This window comes from Puma concolor, chromosome B3 (assembly GCF_028749965.1).
Source record: "Puma concolor isolate L17-30 chromosome B3, mPumCon1.1.hap2, whole genome shotgun sequence".
Classification (NCBI taxonomy): domain Eukaryota; kingdom Metazoa; phylum Chordata; class Mammalia; order Carnivora; family Felidae; genus Puma; species Puma concolor.
In genome coordinates, this window is record NC_141672.1 from 90,338,713 (window position 1) to 90,358,922 (window position 20,210).

Genomic DNA, 20,210 nt, shown 5'->3' on the forward strand with positions numbered 1-20,210 from the left:
ACCATCCTCAGCTGGCATGTAGCAGTAATCTTTAGCGGGTCCCCTTGCTTCCACTCTTCTGTGCCAGAAACATTGCCACCACTATCACCAAGCACCTCTCTCCCCTGGATAGTTCTAGACTAAAATTCCTGCTCTCCTTCTTTTCCTAATCTTCCCTGAAATTTGTTAATGGCAGGTATGTTACTAGTTCCTCAGGGAAGCTCATTAATCTTATTCATTGCATATGGATTTTACTAGTTTAACTCTCATTGGTAACCTTATTTCCAAGGTCTGCAAGATATTTCATGTTTTCCTTCCTTCCTTCCTTCCTTCCTTCCTTCCTTCCTTCCTTCCTTCCTTCCTTCCTTCCTTTCCTTCTTTCTTGTCTCTTTCTTTTGTTTTGTTTTGTTTTTGTTATTCTTTCTTTTGTTGTAAATAACCAGGTTTGAGTAACTGAATAGCTGACCAAATGGAGAAATCGGGAAATCAGAATTTTACAACTGTTCTGACCTTCCGAAAACTAAAGTCCAATGGCACACAGATTTTTCTTGTTAGTATATTGCATTATCTACACCTGAAGTAACCCAGTATTTTTGATAGAATAGATGCTGCCTGGACTAAAGTCTCCCTTTTTCTAAATATGCAATCCTGGAGGATATGCATCCTATGATTTCGTTTTAGAATTCTAAATAGGTTTTCATGGCAGAAATTTATCAACAACTTGTTGTAGTTGTATTCAGGGGAGAGAGTCCCTCAAAGTGTTTGGGAAAGTTAGGCAGAGACCCAGAGAAGCTGTGCCAAGCAGGCCACCAGCAAAGGCAAAGCCAGCACTTTATCCCTATTCACTAAAATGCCTAGAAAAGTCTATTGCTTACCATCATGAATGCTAGTCTCTGTTAGGAAATTATGTAGAAATGTCACACCAAATTGTTTAAATGCCATAATAACAACTTGCTTTTTTACTTTAAAAATGCCAGTTTCTTAAGAATCTTTATCAACTCACTGTTTTATGTTTTCTATAGAGAGCCTTAGTCTTAGAATATATTTCTAAATTTGTCTCCTGCCTTTCCAAATCTCTTTACCTCCAGGCAATAACCTTCAAGACAGTTGCAAAGTGTTATTGCTCATAAGAAAACAAATACCTCTCCAAAGTGTGGTCATTGTGTCATATTTTACTGTCAGACCTCTGCCTTGGTTCTGGTATTCTGTTTACTTAATTTAAAAGTCAGTAAGAGTCTACTTCAAGTGGCTCTCAGCTATTAAACCATTAGGGCTTTCTCCATTGTCAGCTTCACCCACTGGAGAGCCATGTTTGGGAGACTGAAGGAACTCCACAAGCCAAGAAGAGAGAGCTTAGTTTAAAGTTCAGCTTCACGAGTGAAGTCAGGTAACCCCGAGTTAGTCTGTCTCTCCAAGCAAAGCCTGCTTAGAAGCTGTGTGCAGGAAGTGCTGGAGGGACTGGTCAAGTATAGCCTAGCCTTATGGGATAGGTCTCAAAGCAATGAACGTGACTCTACCAGTCCCTTGCAAAAATCCATCCCATTGTTTTGCCACACCTTACCCATCCCCCCCCCCAACCCTGACACATACTTCCATTTTTATCATTATTGGGGTTCCAGAGATTGGTCTACATTTATCATCAAATCTTTTTTTTTTTTTTTTTTTTTTGAGCTCCTACACTGTCCAAAACATTTTACCACATTCTGTTTTTTAAAATGAGGTCTTGGCAAGTATTCTGGAGGAAAAAACAATTGCTGAGGATGTACAGAAAAAGAACCCTCAGGCACAGTTGGTGGGAATACAAGTTAGTGTAGCCACTGTGGTAAACAGTATGGAAGTTCCTCAAAAATTTTTAAAATAGAATTATCATATGATCCAATAATCCCACTACTGGGTACTTATCCAAAGAAAACAAAAACATTAATTTGAGAAGATATAGGCACCCCTATGTTTATTGCAGCATTATTTACAAAAGCTAAATTAAATTATGGAAGCAACCCAAATGTCCATCAACAGATGAATGGATAAAGAAGTGGCATATATATATATACACACATATATATATATGTGTGTGTGTGTATATATATATATATATGAAATATATACACACAATGGATATTACTCAGTCATAAAAAAGAAAGAGATCTTGCCATTTGGAACAACATGGATGGGCCTAGAGGGTATAATGCTAAGTGAAAGAAGTCAGTCAAAGACAAATACCATATGATTTCACTCTTATGGTGGACTTTAAGAAAAAAGATTAAAAAAAAACCCACTCTTAAATATAGAGAACAAATCAGTAGTTGCCAGAGGGGAGGTGGGGGAGGGGATGGGTGAAATAGGTGAAGGGGATTAAGAGTACATTTATTGTGATGAGCACTGAGAAATGTATAGAATCGTTGAATTATTATACTATACACTTGAAACTAATATAACACTGTATGTTATGCTAATTATACTTCAATTAAAAAAAAAACAATGAGATGCACTACACACCTATTAGAACATCTAAAATTTTTTAGAAACTGACTACACCAACTGTTGGTGAGGATTTGGAAAAACTGGGACTCCCAGCTCCAGTTGCACAGCTGCTGGGAATTAAAGTGGTTCAATCACTTTGGAAAACAGTTTAGACGTTCCTCAAATGGCTAATCATAGAGTAACAATGACCTGATAACCTAGAAGAAATGAAAGCATATGTCCGTATCAAAACTTGTACATGAATGTTCATAGGAACCATATTTGTAATCATAAAAAACTAGAAACAACCCAAATGTCCATCAGTATGTAAATGGATAAACACATTGTGGCACATCACCAATAAAAAGGAATGAACTATTGATATATGCAACTTGGATATATCCAACAACTTGGATGAATCTCAAAACAATTGTGATAAGTCTAAAAAGCTTGGGGTGCCTGGGTAGCTCAGTCAGTTGAGTGACTTCAACTCGGGTCATGATCTCATGGTTTGTGAGATGGAGTCCTGTGTTGGGCTTGCTGCTGTCAGCACAGAGCTCGCTTGGGATCCTCTGTGGCCCTGCTGTCTCTACCCCTCCCTCACCTCTCAAAAATAAAGAAACATTAAAAAAAAAAAAGGCTAAAAAATACCCACTTTTTATACTATTTATATAAAATTCTAGAAAATGCAAACTAATCTGTAGTGAAGAAAGAAGAACAATGGTTGCTTAGGACGGGGAGAGGACTTTTGAGGGGGATACATTATGCTCATTATCTTGAATATGGTGATGGCTTCATGATGTATACATATATCAAAACTTACTGTAGTATGTACTTGAAATATTGGCTATTTACAGTATGTCAATTATACTTCAATAAAGCTATTTAAAAATTTTAAAAAAAGTAAGACACTTAATAGATTTCTGTTTTTGAAAAGTTAAAAATTCCTTCACTTTTTATTCCTGGTACCACTACCACAATTTACAGGACAATATACCTGATGTAATGAAAAGAAAAAGCTACAACAGATAAAAGACCTCAGGAATGCACATCTAATTGACACTACATTGCCTTCATCAATAGCTGCACTTTTTGCCAACTGTGGCTATGACAGTCCTGAACAAGAAGGGGTTCCTGTTTAAGCTGCAGGAACTTTTCTGATTATGGAGCATCGTTCCTTTTGTGGCAGATTTTTGCGGTTCCTCTAATGCACTGGGGATGACTGTCTCAAAGTAACCTGTCAGCTTTCCTGACAACACCTTGCTCGCTCTCCTGCTAAGAACTGTAGCCCTTTTCTTCTGAAAATTTTTAGAACCTTCTGCTACCATATCCACCACTTCCACCACCAGATCCATAACCACCACCATAGGGACTGCCCGAGCTTCTTCCACCAAAACTGCCCCCTTTCATGGGTCCTCAGCTTGGTTGCTGTTGTCCACTATAATTTCCAAAATCATTATAGTTCCCACGGCCACCATAGTTACCACCTCCAAAATTTCCTCCTTCATTGTAACCATCATATCCTCCACCACCACCACCATACCCACCGCCTTGGTTTCCATATCCTGGTCCACCACCACCATAGCCTCCTCTGCTACTATAACCAGGACCACCACCACAGTTGCCACCATCACCTCCAAATCCATTGTATCCACCATCACCTCCTCCATATCTACCTCTGCTGCCACCACCTCCACCGTAGCCTCCTCTTCCACCAAAGTTTCCTCCACGACCCATAAAGTTGCCAGATCCACCTCCACGACCTCTTTGTGATCCAGCAGACTGCATTTCTTGTTTGTAAAGGGCCTTTTCCACTTCACAATTATGCCCATTAATAGTGATGGTATTTCTGAACAATTTTATCAACTGTATCATGATCATCAAAAGTTACAAAAGCAAATCCTCTTTTTTCCACTCTGCCTGTCCTCCATAACTTCTATGGTTTCCATCTTGCCATACTTTTCAAAGCAGTCTCTCAAATTGTATTCTTCTGTATCTTCTTTAACACCACCAACGAAATTTTTCTTCATAGTTAGATGGGCACCAGGCTTTGCAGAATCCTCTCCAGAAACAGCTCTCTTTGGTTCCACTACACGTCCATCACCCTTGTGTGGTCGAGCACACATGGCTGCATCCACCTCTTCCACGCAAGAGTAAGTCACAAAACCAAAACCCCTGGAACGTTTTGTTTGGGGGTCTCTCATCACCACACAATCTGTAAGTGTGTCCCATTTTTCAAAACGTTCTCATAAACTATCATTTGTAGTTTCAAAGCTCAAACCACCAATAAACAGTTTTCTCAACTGCTCTGGTTCCTTTGGATCTGCCGTCTCTCCCCGCGCGGCAGAGACGGAGTCCGGCTGGGGGCAACCAGGCGGTGGTTTTACCTCCATTTTGAGACCGGACTCGCCTCTTCCAACTGGAGCTCAATATGAGCTAGACTTTTTTTTTTTTTTAAGAAATGAAGCCTTGCCCTCAGTGACCTTCCAGAGCATTTGGGGAAGGGATGATTACAGGTTGAGGAAGGAAAGTACAGGTTGTGACCCATCTGTGGAGTGTGCAGTGAGTGCCACAGGGTTATCTATCTCCAAGGGCTGTGTGCTGGGGAAAGTCTCCCAGGGGGGATAAAATGATCCAGCAGAATGTCTGGGTGTGGGGAGAGGCTGTAGGGAATGAAATCCTGAACACTACTCTCAAAAGAGGCAAGGGCCTTTACAGACTTAAGCCAGGCCTGAGGGCAGCTCTCCCCTTGGAGTAAACTTTCATTGTTTCTGAGGAAAAAGAAGCCTGAAGGAAGAATGCACGCAGAAGTCCGGTTTCTATTACAAGAAGCAGAGCCAGTTAAGAGAAAAAGGATTTGCAGATTCCATTTCATAGCTTCTTCACTCTGATGCATGGAGCCCATGAGATGGTATGTCAATTCATTCATTCATTCATTTTTTTTTTAATGTTTATTTTTGAGACAATGCGAGAGACAGAGTGCAAGCAGCGGAGGGGCAGACAGAGGAAGACATAGAATCTGAAGCGGGCCCCAGGCTCTGAGCTGTCAGCCCAGAGCCGGAGGCAGGGCTCAAACTCATGAACCGTAAGATCATGACCTGAGCCGAAGTGGGACGCTTAACCGACTGAGCCATTGGTTCATTCTTACTTGTACCGACTGACGCATTCGTTCATTCTTATTTGTACCGGGCACTTTGCTGGGTGCTGGGGATACAGGGCCCACATGAAGGTTGCATCAGTGTAGTTCCTGTTTCTCAAAGTGTAGACCGTGCCCTATCTGCAGCTTCAAGATTTCCAATGCTAATACAAATACAGACCCCTAGGCCTCACCTCTAGGTAAGACGGAGACACACCTTATCAGAATCTCAGTGCTAGCCTTCAGAATCTGCTCCACATTGCAGAACCCCCTTCTTCTGCAGCTCAAGTCTGAGGACATTGGTCTGGTGGCTGACGCCTCTGCAGGTTACTTTCAGGACAGCAATGTTCCCTTGGATATGACGCCGACATAAACAGCAGCGCCTGCAGACGACTGTGGAGGACCGGCTTCGCCTCTCCCCTACCCCCTCCTCTGGACCCTCCTTAGGCCCCCCTCCCCCAGCGCCCCGCGGGTAGCGCCTGAGGGAAGCAGGAAGGCCCCGCCCCCCCACGCTAGCCCCGCCCAGGTTGTCAGAGACGAGGAAGCCCCGCCCCGGCCGGGCGTGCGCCTTTTCTGACAACCAGGGCCTCCCAACCCTTACCCCCAACCCTCGCGGGGCTGTCACCAGAATCACCACGCGTCCTGCAGACTGCAGCCTCGACCCGGGAGGGAGACAGCGACATGGCGGCGGCCAAGCCCGAGAACCTCTCTCTGGTGGTGCACGGACCCGGAGACCTGCGCCTGGTAAAACGGGAAGGGGAGTGGGAAGCCTAGCCGGACCCTGCCCTGCTGGCCTCCGAACTCGGCCAAGCCGCCGTCCCAGCTCGCCAGTTCCAGCGCTGCGCTGGGCCTGCACCTCTGTGCCCTGGCCGCCCAGATCAGAGCGGGTTACCATGTTGGGGGGAGGGGATGGCTGGTTTGTAAGGTGCTAAGAGGAAGGTTCTTGTCCAGTGCCTCCCGGAACCCAGCCCCGTGGCCGGCACGTGGCCAGAGCCTAGAAAAGTTGCAAACTGATTGAAGCCTTCTCCCTCCTTTGCCAGCTGCAGATTCGCAGTCTAGTCTCTAATCATTGCACTTTTAAAAAGAGGTACCAGGAGGCTGCCTGATGTAGGATATGCTCTGAATTTCTCTGAGCAGACAGTGCAGGGCAGAAAGGAGGGCCACATTTAAAAGATGTGGAACTCATATTTAATCTCTCTTGTCTGGGGCTGATTACACATCCTTTGCAGGATTATTACGATCACAAGAGTACCCAGCACTAACTAGGGACTCAGAAAGTGCCAGTTTCTGTCCCTTTTCCTTCCAGCACAGGTCTCCGTCACCAAGACTCATGGTGTTGCCTGTGCCTGTGCCAGACTTCTGTATCTGAATAGTGTCCATGTCTCTAAAGGTTCTTTCCTCCTTGCCTCCCTTAGTCCCCATTTTGTTCATTTTCCAGCCATTTTCCTCTTTGATCCGGCTCCCATGTTTCTTTAAGAGCGTTAAGTGTATGTCCACCATACTTCTACCTCTGCTCCCTGGCTCATGGGGCCAAAGTTAAGGGAGCTGCAGGATCAGCCCTGTGGTCATGCCAGGGGTCCCTTGACAAAGTCCATCTCAGATGGGCCTGGGATGGCGGTGGGTGTGTGGGACGGGTGCCAGCCATCTCTACTGCTCCCTGGCACCTCCTTCCTCAAGAGACTATGCACCACAATCTAGATGAGAGAGACTCAGGAGATTATCCAGATTAACAGTTCTTGACTACTTATGAATCTGTGGTCTCTCTCCTCACAGAATGCAAATAGATTGAGTTTAGCAGCAAGTTCAGAGATTTTATGGACTTCCTTTAAGTCCCTCCATCGACCTTTAGAGGTTTGTGGACCCCAGACCAAGGACTCCTGCCCTGAGTCAATTCTCCTATTTTCTCAGTTGAAGAAAAGTGCCATTCCTGCGGTGCCTGGGTGGCTCAGTTGGTTAAGCGTCCAACTTTGGCTCAGGTCATGATCTCTTGTCCATGAGTAAGAGCCCTTTGTCGGGCTCTTCTGACAGCTCAGAGCCGGGAGCTGCTTTGGATTCTGTGTCTCCCCCTCTCTCTGCCCCTTCCCACTTGTGCTCTCTGAAAAACAAATAAACATTAAAAAAAAAAAAAAAGACTGTCCCCAGGATGACAGACTTGCCCAGATGAGAGCTCAGAGGTTGATTCCCATTCCAGTGCTCTCTGCACTCACTGTGGAGTCTCACCCAAGGTCTTGAATTAAAATGACACTATTAGTGTTTATTGCTATAACACGAGATGAAATTAATAGTAAGACAACGTGAGGGCTTTCCTGGAGGCTGCACGGAGTAAAGACCTTACAGGGAGGGGTCCTTAACATAGGACCTAGGGGAGGTCCCAGAGGAGATGGATTGCTACTTGACCTGGTTCTTGAAGGATGAGTAGGAGTCATTCAGGCAAATAAATGCAAGAGCAAGTGCCAAGATATGTGGAGTACAAGATTACAGGTTCTGTTTACCGGCCCTGCAAATAGTGTGATGTACTGACTGGAGGGTGGTAAAGCTGGAGAGGTGGACAGGACCTGATTCTCCATCTGCTCAGGGCCTGCTTTAAGTCCTGGACCTAATAAGTAGCAGAACTAGAATTGCAACCCCAGGATCTGCTTTGCCTTAACTCTTTTTTTTTTTTTTTTTTTTAATTTTTTTTTTTCAACATTTATTTATTTTTGGGACAGAGAGAGACAGAGCATGAACGGGGGAGGGGCAGAGAGAGAGGGAGACACAGAATCAGAAACAGGCTCCAGGCTCTGAGCCATCAGCCCAGAGCCTGACGCGGGGCTCGAACTCACGGACCGTGAGATCGTGACCTGGTTGAAGTCGGACGCTTAACCGACTGCGCCACCTAGGCGCCCCATGCTTTGCCTTAACTCTTAAACTCAGCCTGTCCCACTGCTCAGGCTCAGATGACTTCTTTCTGTCACGGCTGTCTAGAACAAAGCCTTGAAGATTGGAGGGAGCGGGAAGCCAACCTTAAAATTGATTTTATAAAAAAAAAATAATTTTTTTAAAAACTTAGGAGTGACTGATGGCTCAGTCGGTTGAACATCCTACTTTTTTTCTTTAAAATTTTAAAACAATTTTTATTTATTTTTGAGAGAGAGAGAGACAGAGACCAAGCGGGGGAGGGGCAGAGAGAAAGGGGGACAGGATCCCAAGCGGGCTCTACATCTACAGCAGAGAGCCCAATGTGGGGCTTGAACATACGAACCACGAGATCATGACCTGAGCCACCCAGGCGCCCCTCTTTAATTTTTTTTAATGTTTATTTATTTTTGAGAAAGAGATGGCGTGGGTGGGGGAGGGACACAGAGAAAGGGAGACACAAAATCTGAAGCAGGCTCCAGGCTCTGAGCTGTCAGCACAGAGTTTAATATGGGGTTCAAACTCACGTGACCATGAGATCATGACCTGAGCTGAAGTCGGACACTTAACCAAGGACACTTAACTGAGCCATTCAGGTGCCCCAGCATCTGACTTTTGATTTCAGCACAGGTCAGGATCCCAGGGTCCTGGGATGGAGCCCGATGTCTGACTATGTGCTGAGTGTGGAGCCTGCTTGAGATTCTTTCTCTCCCTCTACCCCTCTCCCCGTTCATGTGCACTCTTTCTCTGTAAAATTAAAAAAAAAATCATTTTTAATTAAAATTTTTTTTAATCAACTTTGCCTTAGAATCTACTCTTGATTAGGGATGAGTTGGGGTGGTTATATCCTAAAGGCTCTAGAAAATGCATGATGGGCTAAAGAATGTAGCTTGTGGTTACACTAAAATGGTTCAGGGTGGATTCACGAGGGCCTCAGGTTTGTTTGAGAGTAGGATGTGGTGGGATCATTTACTAGACAAAAGAGTAGAGTAAAATATTGAGGTCAGGTTTGAGTGTAAGATGTCTCTAGGACACAACATCAAGGTGTCTTTGAGAAATTACCTTGGTTTTAGGGATCAGGGGTGCAGGGTTGATTTTTTGGGGGCTGGAAATGTAAGTTCAGGAGTCATTTGCTTCTCTACTGGGCAGTACTTCACCTCCTCCCCACAAGGCATTTGGGAATGGGGAGAGGGTTTGTCACAGTAACTGAGGGGCAGACTTTATAGAGTTAACAGCACTGTCCTGTTGGAGGAGTCAACATGGTGGAGAAGTAGGGGGACCCGAAGTTCCCTCATTCTCAAATATAGCACTGTCCTGCTCAACAAAATATTATTGCCTTGCCCAAAGTAGCACCCTAGTGGGAAATTGTAGCTGGATGAACTTGCCTAGGCTGAGTAGGACATGTAGAGTGAGAAAGCAGCAAATGGAGGACACTACCCTGGAGAGAGCCTCACACTCAGGGGAAAAGGCAGAAAGCTGTCAGCTGAGAAGAGTGACCAGGGATGCCTATGCTGCCTCAGATACCTGCAATGCAACACAGACCTTCCTGGCCCCTCACCATTCCCTCCAGAGAAGGACCCCCTTCCCCTACTTCCATAGACTATCTTTACTCTTCCACCCCCTTCTGTAAGGTGAATAGGTAAGTAGATTGGGACTGGTGATTGGGACTGTTAGTAAACTAGAAAGCAACAAGAAGGAACAGTCCTGGGGCACCTTGGGAGGGAACACCAGTTTTTCTTTCTGTGGGAGAACCAAAATGAAATCCAAGAGTTCCTGGGCAGAGCAAGCTGTGGCCATTTTGTCCAACCAGGCTCAGGGTCCACTGATAGAAAGGGCTGTGCCTCAGGAACTCATGTGAAGGGAGCTGTCTGGGGGGAGGCCAATTTCTAAAATCTGTAGCAGGATTTGGAAGGGTTCTGAAGCAGGAAGCAAGGGCTCGACCCTTCTCAGTGCTGCCATCCCACTTCAGGACAGCCCAGAGACCAGCCAGCAGCCATGGCTGGGCTTCTGTGGGGGAAATTTAACCTGGGCCACTTGAAACTCCTGCCATCTTCCACCTGCTGGGAAGGAAACAGAACACTTAGCCATTTTCCTGCTTATGGAGAAGGCTGGATTCCCTTTTCTTTCTTGATGCTGTGGCCCCAGGGAAGGAAAAATTAAATTCCTTGCCTGTTATGTAGCTAGTGATGACCTCAACCACAGCAAGGGAAAGGCCAAGGCAGCTTCAGTGCTCCCTGACCTGGGGATTCAGGCCTCCATGGTGCCTGGGCTCCAGGCATTTTGTAAGTTGCGTGGTAAATCAGAGAGAGAGAGAGAGAGAGAGAGAGAGTATGTGTACCTAAACACACACACACACACACACACACACACACACAGACACAGGCACACACAGACACAGGCACACACACATATACACTGACTAGTGGTTTTCATTTATAATGAGAAAAACAAAAATGTGAGGTAACAAAAAAAGACTGACTTTTCCCTCCCTATTTTAAATAGAGAAGGGAGCAAGGGGAGAGGCAGCCAAGCTGATGCATAAAGAGGCAAACAGCCTGTCAGCAAAAAGTGTCAGCTCACTGAGGTCCTCTTAAAAAGGAAACAGTAATAAGGTCACGAGCCAGGTTGAGGCCCAGAGTGGGATTTAGTGCCAGCTCTGCTGTTTATAGTTGTGTGACTCGCCAAATTACTTTCTGCTTCAGTTTCCCATCTGTATAATGGGGATGACAGTAGTTCTCATCTCTGGGGTGTGTGGGGACTAGATGATGTCAGGGAGCAAGAATTCTTGTCTCCTCAAAGGTCCTAGCTGGACTAAGAATCAAATTGACACAAGACAGATTAACAGGAGAAAATAAAATTTAATAGCATGTGTCCAGAGAATCCATACAGACAATGGAAACTCCAAAGACAGTCAGGCAAAATGAGGTATATGTGTCATTCTGAACCAAGGAGAAAGAGGATAGGGGCTTGGGACTTCAAAGGGAATGAATGTAATTCACAGAAAAATGAAAAAGTAAATGTTTGGTAAATAAATGTTTGCCCTGCCCTATAGATAGATAACTCAGATAAAGTTTATCTCTGGTAGTAGATAGCCCTTACTCTGTAAAGACCCTCTAATTTATTTATTTATTTATTTATTTATTTATTTATTTATTTATTTATTTATTTATTTTTTAATGTTTATTTTTGAGAGAGCTCGAGCTGGGGAGGGGCAGAGAGGGGGGACAGAGGATGCTCCTCACTGACAGCAGAGAGCCCGATGTGGGGATCAAATCCACGAACCCTGAGATCATGATCTGAGCCAAAGTCTGATGCTCAACCAACTGAGCCACCCAGGCACCCAAGAGTCTCCAATTTAGATTGTTCTTTGTAGTTAAGAGAGGGGCAAACGTTTCTCCTGAGCCCACAGGATCTCAGTTCCCTTCAGCTCAAAATAATCCCACATATGCCAAAATGGCCCACCTTGGGGCAGGACCATTACAGTGGGATGGTGCTGTAAAAGACCCAGCCTTATGGAGCTCGAGTCCTGCATCAGATGCCCTACACATCTCAGCATAAAAAGAGATGAGACCAACACCTACAAATGCACGGACAATCTTTTTTTCTTTTTGTGCTATGTGGACAATTTTTAGCCAAATTATAATACATGTGGGCCCAGGAGATAATCTTATATCCATCTGTATTTACCAGTCAAATTACTTTGTGTCCCTCTGGTCAGTCTTGAGAAATCCAGAAGTTGCTTGTGATTGGGAAATGAATTCTCTTTGAGTTACTAGTTCATGAAGTTGAGATATAAAACAGATTAGTTTTTTCCACAGAAGCTGTTTTTGGTGGGGGGAGGAGGGAGGCTTTTTTTTTTTTTTTTTTTTAACGCTCTAGGTTTCACTTGAAAGGTAAGGGAAGCAAAGAGAGAGCATGTTGAGTGCCTACTATATCCCAGGCATACGCTGGGTGCTTTCATGCATTGCTTCACAAACTATCCCGAATGAAGCACCAATTTTATATTTTTAGCCATGAACTGATATGCTTGTATTGCTGCATTTTGATGCTACGGCAATGTCAAATGTTGTAAATATTTGTAAATTCTCCCATCAGTTTCTGTAGGTGTTGCATCAATAATAGACGTAGTACTAGGTCCGTATTGCATCAGGAGTAGTCCACTTCGCGTCCACTTTATCTGCCTTACTCCTGACAGCTCTGCCAGATTTCAGGCACCAGCATCTGGCCAGGGAGAATGGAACAACCCAGCCCCCACATCCAGGAAGCTGAACAGTGGGTTTGGGATAGGGGATAGTCAGATTTTTGTTTTACCATGTAGGGGAGGAAAAGTAATTTTCTTCCTGTGCTTCTAGGTTATTGGCTGAGACCCCTTGTAATAAAAGACAGATTTTTAAAAATATATTATTTTTAAGTTTATTCATTTTTAGGGCGGGCGCGCGCGCACACACACGCACACAAGAGTGGCGGAGGGGCAGAGAGGTTAGGCCGGATCCAAAGCAGGCTCTGGGCTGACTGCAGAGCATCTGATGCAGGACTTGAGCTCACGGATCATGACCTGAGCCAAAGTCCGTAAGCCAAGATGCTAACCAACTAAGTCACCCAGGCGCCCCTAAAAGACAGACTAACAAGAGAAAACTAAACACGTTGTTTTCAAAAAAAAATTTTTAATGTTTATTTATTTTTGAGAGAGGCAGAGACAGAATGAGAGAGGCAGAGAGAGAGAGAGAGACAAACAGAATCCGAAGCAGGCTCCAGGCTGTCAGCACAGAGCCTGACCAGGGGCTCGAACCCGTGAGCTGTGAGATCATGACCTGAGCCAAAGTCAGACGCTCAACGGACTGAGCCACTCAGGTGCCCCAGTAAACAAATTTTATAACTGTACCTCCTATATGCATGGGAGATATCAGGAAAACTGAATAATTTCCAGAAATGGCCTAAGCCACCATCTTAAATACCATTTCCAGCTAAAGACAAAAGGTCCTAGAGTGAGGGAAACCAGTTATGGGAGGTTTCAGGAAAAAGCACAGTAAACAAGGGTAAGGTTGTTATGCAAATTTAAATCTGTGCCTTCTTCCTAGAAAACTATCTAGAGAGATAGTTATCCTTTTCCTGGAACAGAGAGGGAGACACCCTTACAAATGGAGATTTTCCTTGTCAGCATAAATCTCTTACAAAATTTACATAGTTTTCAGATATTTTCCTATTCAGCTGTTTGTTAAAAATGATCAGCCTAAAATAATTCTTATGCCAAAGAGATAAATTTTGGGATGACAAATTTTCCTCTGGAGGAAAGAACAAGTTAAAGGGAAAATAGTCATTTTAGAATGATGGGTTGATGTTTAATTACAAAGGGCAGAGGAAATGTACCAGTATGGAGCTTAATTAAACATTAATCAGGCCCCATGAAGATGAGTTTTTGCACTTTGAGGAAATGTGTTAATACCCTAGATCAAAAGATTTGATTTGAATCTGCACAAATTTTATTTATTTATTTATTTATTTATTTATTTATTTATTTATGAGGTGGGACAGGAGGAGAGGGAGAGAGAGACTTTTTTTTTTTTTTTTGAGAGACTCTTTTTTTAAAATCTTTTTTTTTTTTTTTCAACGTTTATTTATTTTTGGGACAGAGAGAGACAGAGCATGAACGGGCGAGGGGCAGAGAGAGAGGGAGACACAGAATCGGAAACAGGCTCCGGGCTCTGAGCCATCAGCCCAGAGCCTGACGCGGGGCTCAAACTCACGGACCGCGAGATCGTGACCTGGCTGAAGTCGGACGCTTAACCGACTGCGCCACCCAGGCGCCCCGAGAGAGACTCTTAAGCTGACTGCATGCCCAGTGGGGATCCCAATAGGGGGCTCAATCTCACACTGTGAAATTATGAGCCAAAATTGAGAGTCTACTGCTTAACTGACCCCGGCACCCCTGTAATAATTATTTTTAAAGTAAAATAATTCTATGTCTGTAATATAACACATTGAAAATATCCCATCCTTGCATATGTACTTTACTGTTAAGATTTGTGGGTAAGGACAAGGGGATTATTCAATGTGGGGGCATCAACACTGGCACCTCCAGTGGTCCTGAGCACAATGTCTTTTTCCCTGGTTATTTTTGCCATCAGCTGACAGGGCTAGTTATCTATAAGATCACTTTAAAGGGCCCTGATAGGCTTCAATTATCAGCTGGATTACACTGGGAGTTTACTCTGAGTGGGGAAATGCTGGCTACTTAACCCTTTAACACCTGAGCTAGATTTATCAGTCAGAGGCACTGAAAATAGTCTAAAACTCCTTCTGAAAAAGGGAAAATCAGGTATAGCAAATAGCCCAAAGAAATACCTCTTCCCTTATTTTAATATTTTAATTAATATTATTAAACAATATTATTTAAATTAAATTAGATATCATAATTTAATATTAAATATTATTAATATTTTAATATTTATTTTAACAATAAAACAAGACCCAAACCAATAAACAACAGGAAATTAAATCCAGCAAATCTGGCCATCTCTGCCAACTGCTAGGGAAGGACAGTGCCTTTGTCTGCAGGAGGTCCAGAGGCACAAAGCTAATACATTCCCCTACAAGCAGCAGGAGCAGTCAACAATACCACAAATAGGATCAGAACATTTTATGTAATAAGTCCTTAGTACTACTAAGAGAGGTAGTAAAAGTAGCCCTATTCTGAAGGGAAAAGCTAGAATTATGGGTATGGGGGAAATTTGTCTTTCAAAATTGCATGACAAAAATTAAGGAGGAGAAATATGTACTCACAGTATTGGCATCCACTTGATCTTTTAGTGTGGCTGTTAAAGCTGGCAGTTTTCTCAATCAGATTGACATTAAGAACACTAATTACTGGAGGAAAAATGTTCAGATTTTGTGAAGTGATATTCAGCTTAATGTTATTTTTTTCAGTGTTTTTTATTATTTTTGTAATGCTTATTTTTGGAGAGACCATGTGTACAAGAGTTGGGGAGGGGCAGAGAGAGAGGGAGACAGGATCCAAAGCAGGCTCTGCTGCAAGGGTGTGCTGGGAATTGCAGAGGCTTGCTGAGAACATGGTGGCCAGAACATAGAGAGTTTAGGATTTTACAGGGCCACTGGGCACTTTAAATTGATTTGCATTTTATAAAGATTGTTAGCAGAAGAAGGCTGGTTGGAGCCCTCCGGCTTGGGCCGGAGAGTGGCTCAGTGGACTTTGGGAGAGTGTTCAACCCTTCTACTTTGACCCCAAGTTTGCCAGGCCTAATGCAACTAGAACAAAGGTTTTTTTTTTTTTTTTTTTTTTAATGTTTATTTTTGAGAGACAGAGCGCAAACAGGGGAGGGGCAGAGAAAGAGGGAGATACAGAATTTGAAGCAGGCTCCAGGCCCTGAGCTGGCAGCACAGAGCCGGGCGCAGGGCTCGAACTCATGAACCGTAAATTCATGACCTGATCTGAAGTTGGCTGCTTAACTGACTGAGCCACCCAGGCGCCCCTAGAACAAAGCCGTTTATGACAAAATGCCTAATTAGGAAATGTTTGGATTTTCCTCCCACGCTCAAAACATGCTCAAGGGAAGAGGAAAATTGAGGAGGGAGGGAAGCCAAAATAAGGTCTTCTGCTCTCTCCTGCTCTGTCTGTGCAGAGCAGCCAGACAACAGGTTGTCTGGGTACAGATGGGGGTGGGAGGCGAACGTGGGCTTTGAGGACCTGGGGTGAGGCCAGCCTCTAAGCCCTCAGTCTAAGGCAGGGAGGTTGGCCAACACCTTCCCACAACTGGTAGAATCAGGCTTAAAACACTAACCTGGAATCCTATATCACTTTCTCCCAAATTCTAGCCTTTTAAGAAAAGCAGTTCAAGTCTCTTAATACTGATGTGACAAACAAGGGAAATAACAACTTCTCCCCAAAACAAATTTAAGAAGTAACCCTTTTCAGAAGGAAAAGGACAAGGCTGTCCAGAGCTGGTTCAACCATACTGTGAATTAATTATAGAAAAAATAACTTTGATTCTATTTCTTTTGTAATAAGACCTAACTTATTTACTATGAGCCGGGCACTCTATTTTCTGAATATCCTCATTATACAGAGGAGGAAATTGAAGGCACAAAGAGGTTATGTAACTGCCCCGAGGTCATGCAGCTGGTGGAGGGGAGCCTCAGTTTGCACACAGACATGTTGTTCCAGAGTCTGAGTGCTTCACCCCTGCTCCACACAGGTCAGCTGCCGGAGGGAAAAGGCATCTTCCCTTGATTTCTCCTCATGTCGAGGCTGTTTCTGCAACCCAAGCAAGATGTACTGAGGGTATATGAACTCAGATGTGCAGGTGGAAGTAGAAGATAAGGGGCTATGAGGATATATTTGGGAGAGAAATATTTAGGCTAACTTGAGAAAGTATATTTAGGAAATACAAGATAGCATTTAGGATACAAGAGACACCTGGGAGGATTCCATGTTCCCACAGAGTTCTTTTTTTTTTTTTTTTTTCTATTTTTAAATATTTATTTTTGAGAGAGAGAGAGAGAAACACACACAGAGTGTGAGTGCGGGGGGGGGGGGGGGGGGGAGGGAGAGAGAGAGAGAGAGAGAGAGAGGCAGGCTCCAGGGTCTGAGCTGTCAGCACAGAGCCCCACATGGGGCTTGAACTCATGAACGGTGAGATCATGACCTGAGCCAAAGGAGGCTGAAGCAACTGAGCCACCCCGGCGCTCCCCCACAGAGTTCTTCATGAAGTACTTCCATGACTTATTCCAGGAGGTGGGAGGAGACCTGGAGGGGATGGAAGGATGTCTGTGATGCATTTCTGACTTGTGAAAAATGCTGGAAAAAACAGTTAACTCCTCCTTATCCCTTTGTTTATTGTTACTCCCAGAAAGGTAAGAAATACTGTTTAGGAAAGCTTGAATATGCAGGATAACAAAACTTTGGGGGAATGGAAGGGCGATGAGGATAAAAGGGGAAGTTGAGGGATCTCAGACGGGCTAAGAAATGGGTGAACAAAAGAATATCTTCACCGAAATCTGAGACAGAAAAAGGAGATTAAGTAAACAGAGGACTGTGGCCAGCGTCATACCAAGGAACCACAAACGAAAAGCAAAGTTTTTTCAGTGACCCCGTTGTGATAACTTTCTACAACACGAGCTCTGCAGTCATGCTTAGGATAACATTTACAGACTTAGGGACTGATCTTAACATGGTCTTGTGCTTCTGTGGCATGCCTCCTGCAGAGAGGGGAGTCAGGAGTCAAGCTGAATTGTAAGAGTGGTTAGAGTCAGCAAGAATGAGAATGGAAAAAAAAGTTGGTTTGCAAGGAGAGGTATTTAAGTTCTCCACAATGTGTGATCTGCTACCAAGGAAAAACCGGGCTGTCAGCACAGCGCCCTCTAGTGTCTCTGAAAGTCACTGCAGCTCTGTGGGGGTGGGACGGCCAAAGTTGGTCAGCTCTGTTAACCTCCAGCATATGTTTACAGTGGTAATCTCTAGTCAGGGCCAACTGTTGGCTTTGAGCTTGATTCTTACCCCTCTCCACCCCTAAATGGGTATTCAGGGCTGGCCTGGTTGGAGGTAAGGATATGAAGAATATGCTGTGGATTTATCTCGTTTCTTGAGAAGTTGCCTAACATTGCCTTTACCGGGGAGGATGGGGTGCTGTTCCATGTTTGAAATAAAGGCCTTACTCTTTAGTTTCAATTAACCTGCAGTTTAAAATCTCACCCAGTATAAGAGAAACAGAACTTTATGTGGCAATCCCTGATGTATAATGTCAGAGATGGGACTTGCAACTCTGAGAGGTTTTGGTGACAGCCAGCTATCCTGAGTTGCCCATTTTTAGATGGACTCCCTCTCCCCACCCTCCTTCCTTCCTTCCTTTCACAGGTAGCCAGTTTAAGTTATCAAGAGATGAAAAACTGCCTTGAGAAGTGTTTTCCCCGCATCAAGCTGCTTTGGATATAGTTCCACCAATTTTATCATAGTGCTGCCATGGGCACATCACTGTGAGGATGAACCGAGGTGATGCATGTGCAGCACTTAGCACAGGACCTGGTAGAAAAAAGTTGGTCAATGTTAGCTAATCAGCATTAGCAATTGTCTCTTTGGACTTGGTTCCACTGGGGACAAGGAATTCAAATTAGCATCAAGCTATTTCAACAGAAAGGTTGGTAATCTGAGTTGAGTGAGAACCACAGACCTTCCTTGGTGTCCGTCATGGACAGTGGTTACATAACAAGAACAAACCTCTCTCCCTCCCCTCCATGTTTGAGGCAGTATACTGTACCTGGTGACTGAAGAGATTGAAGGCATGGTCTTTGGCATTGAGGTTATTTTGTTAGCAAAATACCTCGGGTGTCATTTATTGCTACCCTATTAAAGCATCTGGGGGAGGCTTTCTGAAGGGGGCAAGCTTTGAGCAGTGCCCCTCCCAGACAGAGCACTGTGCATGGGGCCCAGCCCCAACATTGTCATCACCTGTCTGTCTGCTTCTTGCATCACCCTGGAAGGAGAAAAGGCATCTTCTACCCCTGGAGTGCAGTGTGGGATGCAGTGAGGCAGTTGGGGAATCAGGTTTAGTCCTGGTTTATCCACTCTGTGGTGGTATGGCTTTGGCCAAGTTATTTAACTTCCCAGCCTCAGGTTTCTCATCTGCAAACTGTGGGCCATGTGCCATGATGTGTGTGAAGCCAGAATGTTGTCTGGCACATAGTTGTTACAGTGAACATTTTACATTCCTTCCTCTTCTTGGCTGCCTTCAAAGAATTCATAAAATGAACACTTGGATTTAGCCACTTATTGTCCTTCCTTCTTGTCACCAGGAATTTCCTAGCTAGTTAGCAATGGGAAGAAATGTTGGTTAATGTTAATAATAATAATAATAATAATAATAATAATAGCAGCTGTGAATGCCAGAATAGCTCAGATTGGTTTTTTTGTTTGTTTGTTTTTTGTTTTTTTTGTTTTTGAGAGAGAGAGAGAGTGCAGATGAGTGAGGCGCAGAGAGGGAAACGGAGAGAAGCTAGGCTCACCAGAGGCAGGGCACAAGCTCACCTAATTCAGGGCTCCAACTCACAAACCATGAGACTGTGACCTGAGCTGAAATCAAATGCTCAAGCAACTGAGCCACCCAGATGCCCTAGATTGCTTGTTGAACCTGGAGAGTAGTCAAAATGCAGGTCCTGTGTGTTCCCAAAGGGCATCTGAAAGTCCACATGGGAGGTTTCAGAAGAGAGGACCAAGCAATGGTCTGTGTGCTGATGTAAAGGTATGAGTCAAGATCAAAACCCTCACATAGAATTACCACATACCCTATCCTTTCCCTATAAGAGTTTCCCAGACCAAACAAATCTGTATCTTAAGAATGTGGTTTTTGAGGAGGGCAGGATCTGATAGGAAGACAGCCCAAACATCCTTTCTGCCTAGGGGAGCATATATACTTTTTATTAGTCCAGGGTAAATTGCATCCGTGGGTGGGGTGAGGTCAGCAGTTAGAGTAAGCACTATCTAGTGTGTCCCCTCAGGCATTCACCCGGTAGCAGTGTGGTCTGAACCTGTGTTAATTCTAAGAAGAAGCATTTGAATGAAACTCCACATTAATTAAATAGTTGAGGGGCACCTGGGTGGCTCAGCCAGTTAAGTGTCCAACTCTTGATTTCGGTTCAGGTCTTGATCTCAGGGTCATGAGTTCAAGCCTCATGTTGGGCTCTGCAGTGAGTGTGAAGCCTACTTAAAAAAAAAAGTTGAAAATGTTCATAA

General features: G+C 44.1%; 1 protein-coding gene and 1 pseudogene across 2 annotated transcripts in view; one reads left to right on the plus strand and one right to left on the minus strand.

Moving 5' to 3' along the window:
* Positions 1-3,662: 3,662 nt before the first annotated feature.
* LOC112855597 (heterogeneous nuclear ribonucleoprotein A3 pseudogene) lies at positions 3,663-4,729 on the minus strand (annotated as a pseudogene).
* A 1,377-nt stretch (positions 4,730-6,106) lies between these two features.
* SORD (sorbitol dehydrogenase) overlaps positions 6,107-20,210 on the plus strand; it is a 37,961-nt gene continuing 23,857 nt past the window's right edge. Inside the window, exon 1 of one of the 2 annotated variants that reach the window (XM_086710586.1) lies at positions 6,107-6,319. In XM_086710586.1, coding sequence (XP_086566712.1) covers positions 6,257-6,319 — 63 coding nt within the window. In that variant the 5' untranslated portion in view covers positions 6,107-6,256. The remainder of the gene's footprint in view (positions 6,320-20,210) is intronic. The other variant, XM_025919224.2, reaches the window with a different exon arrangement.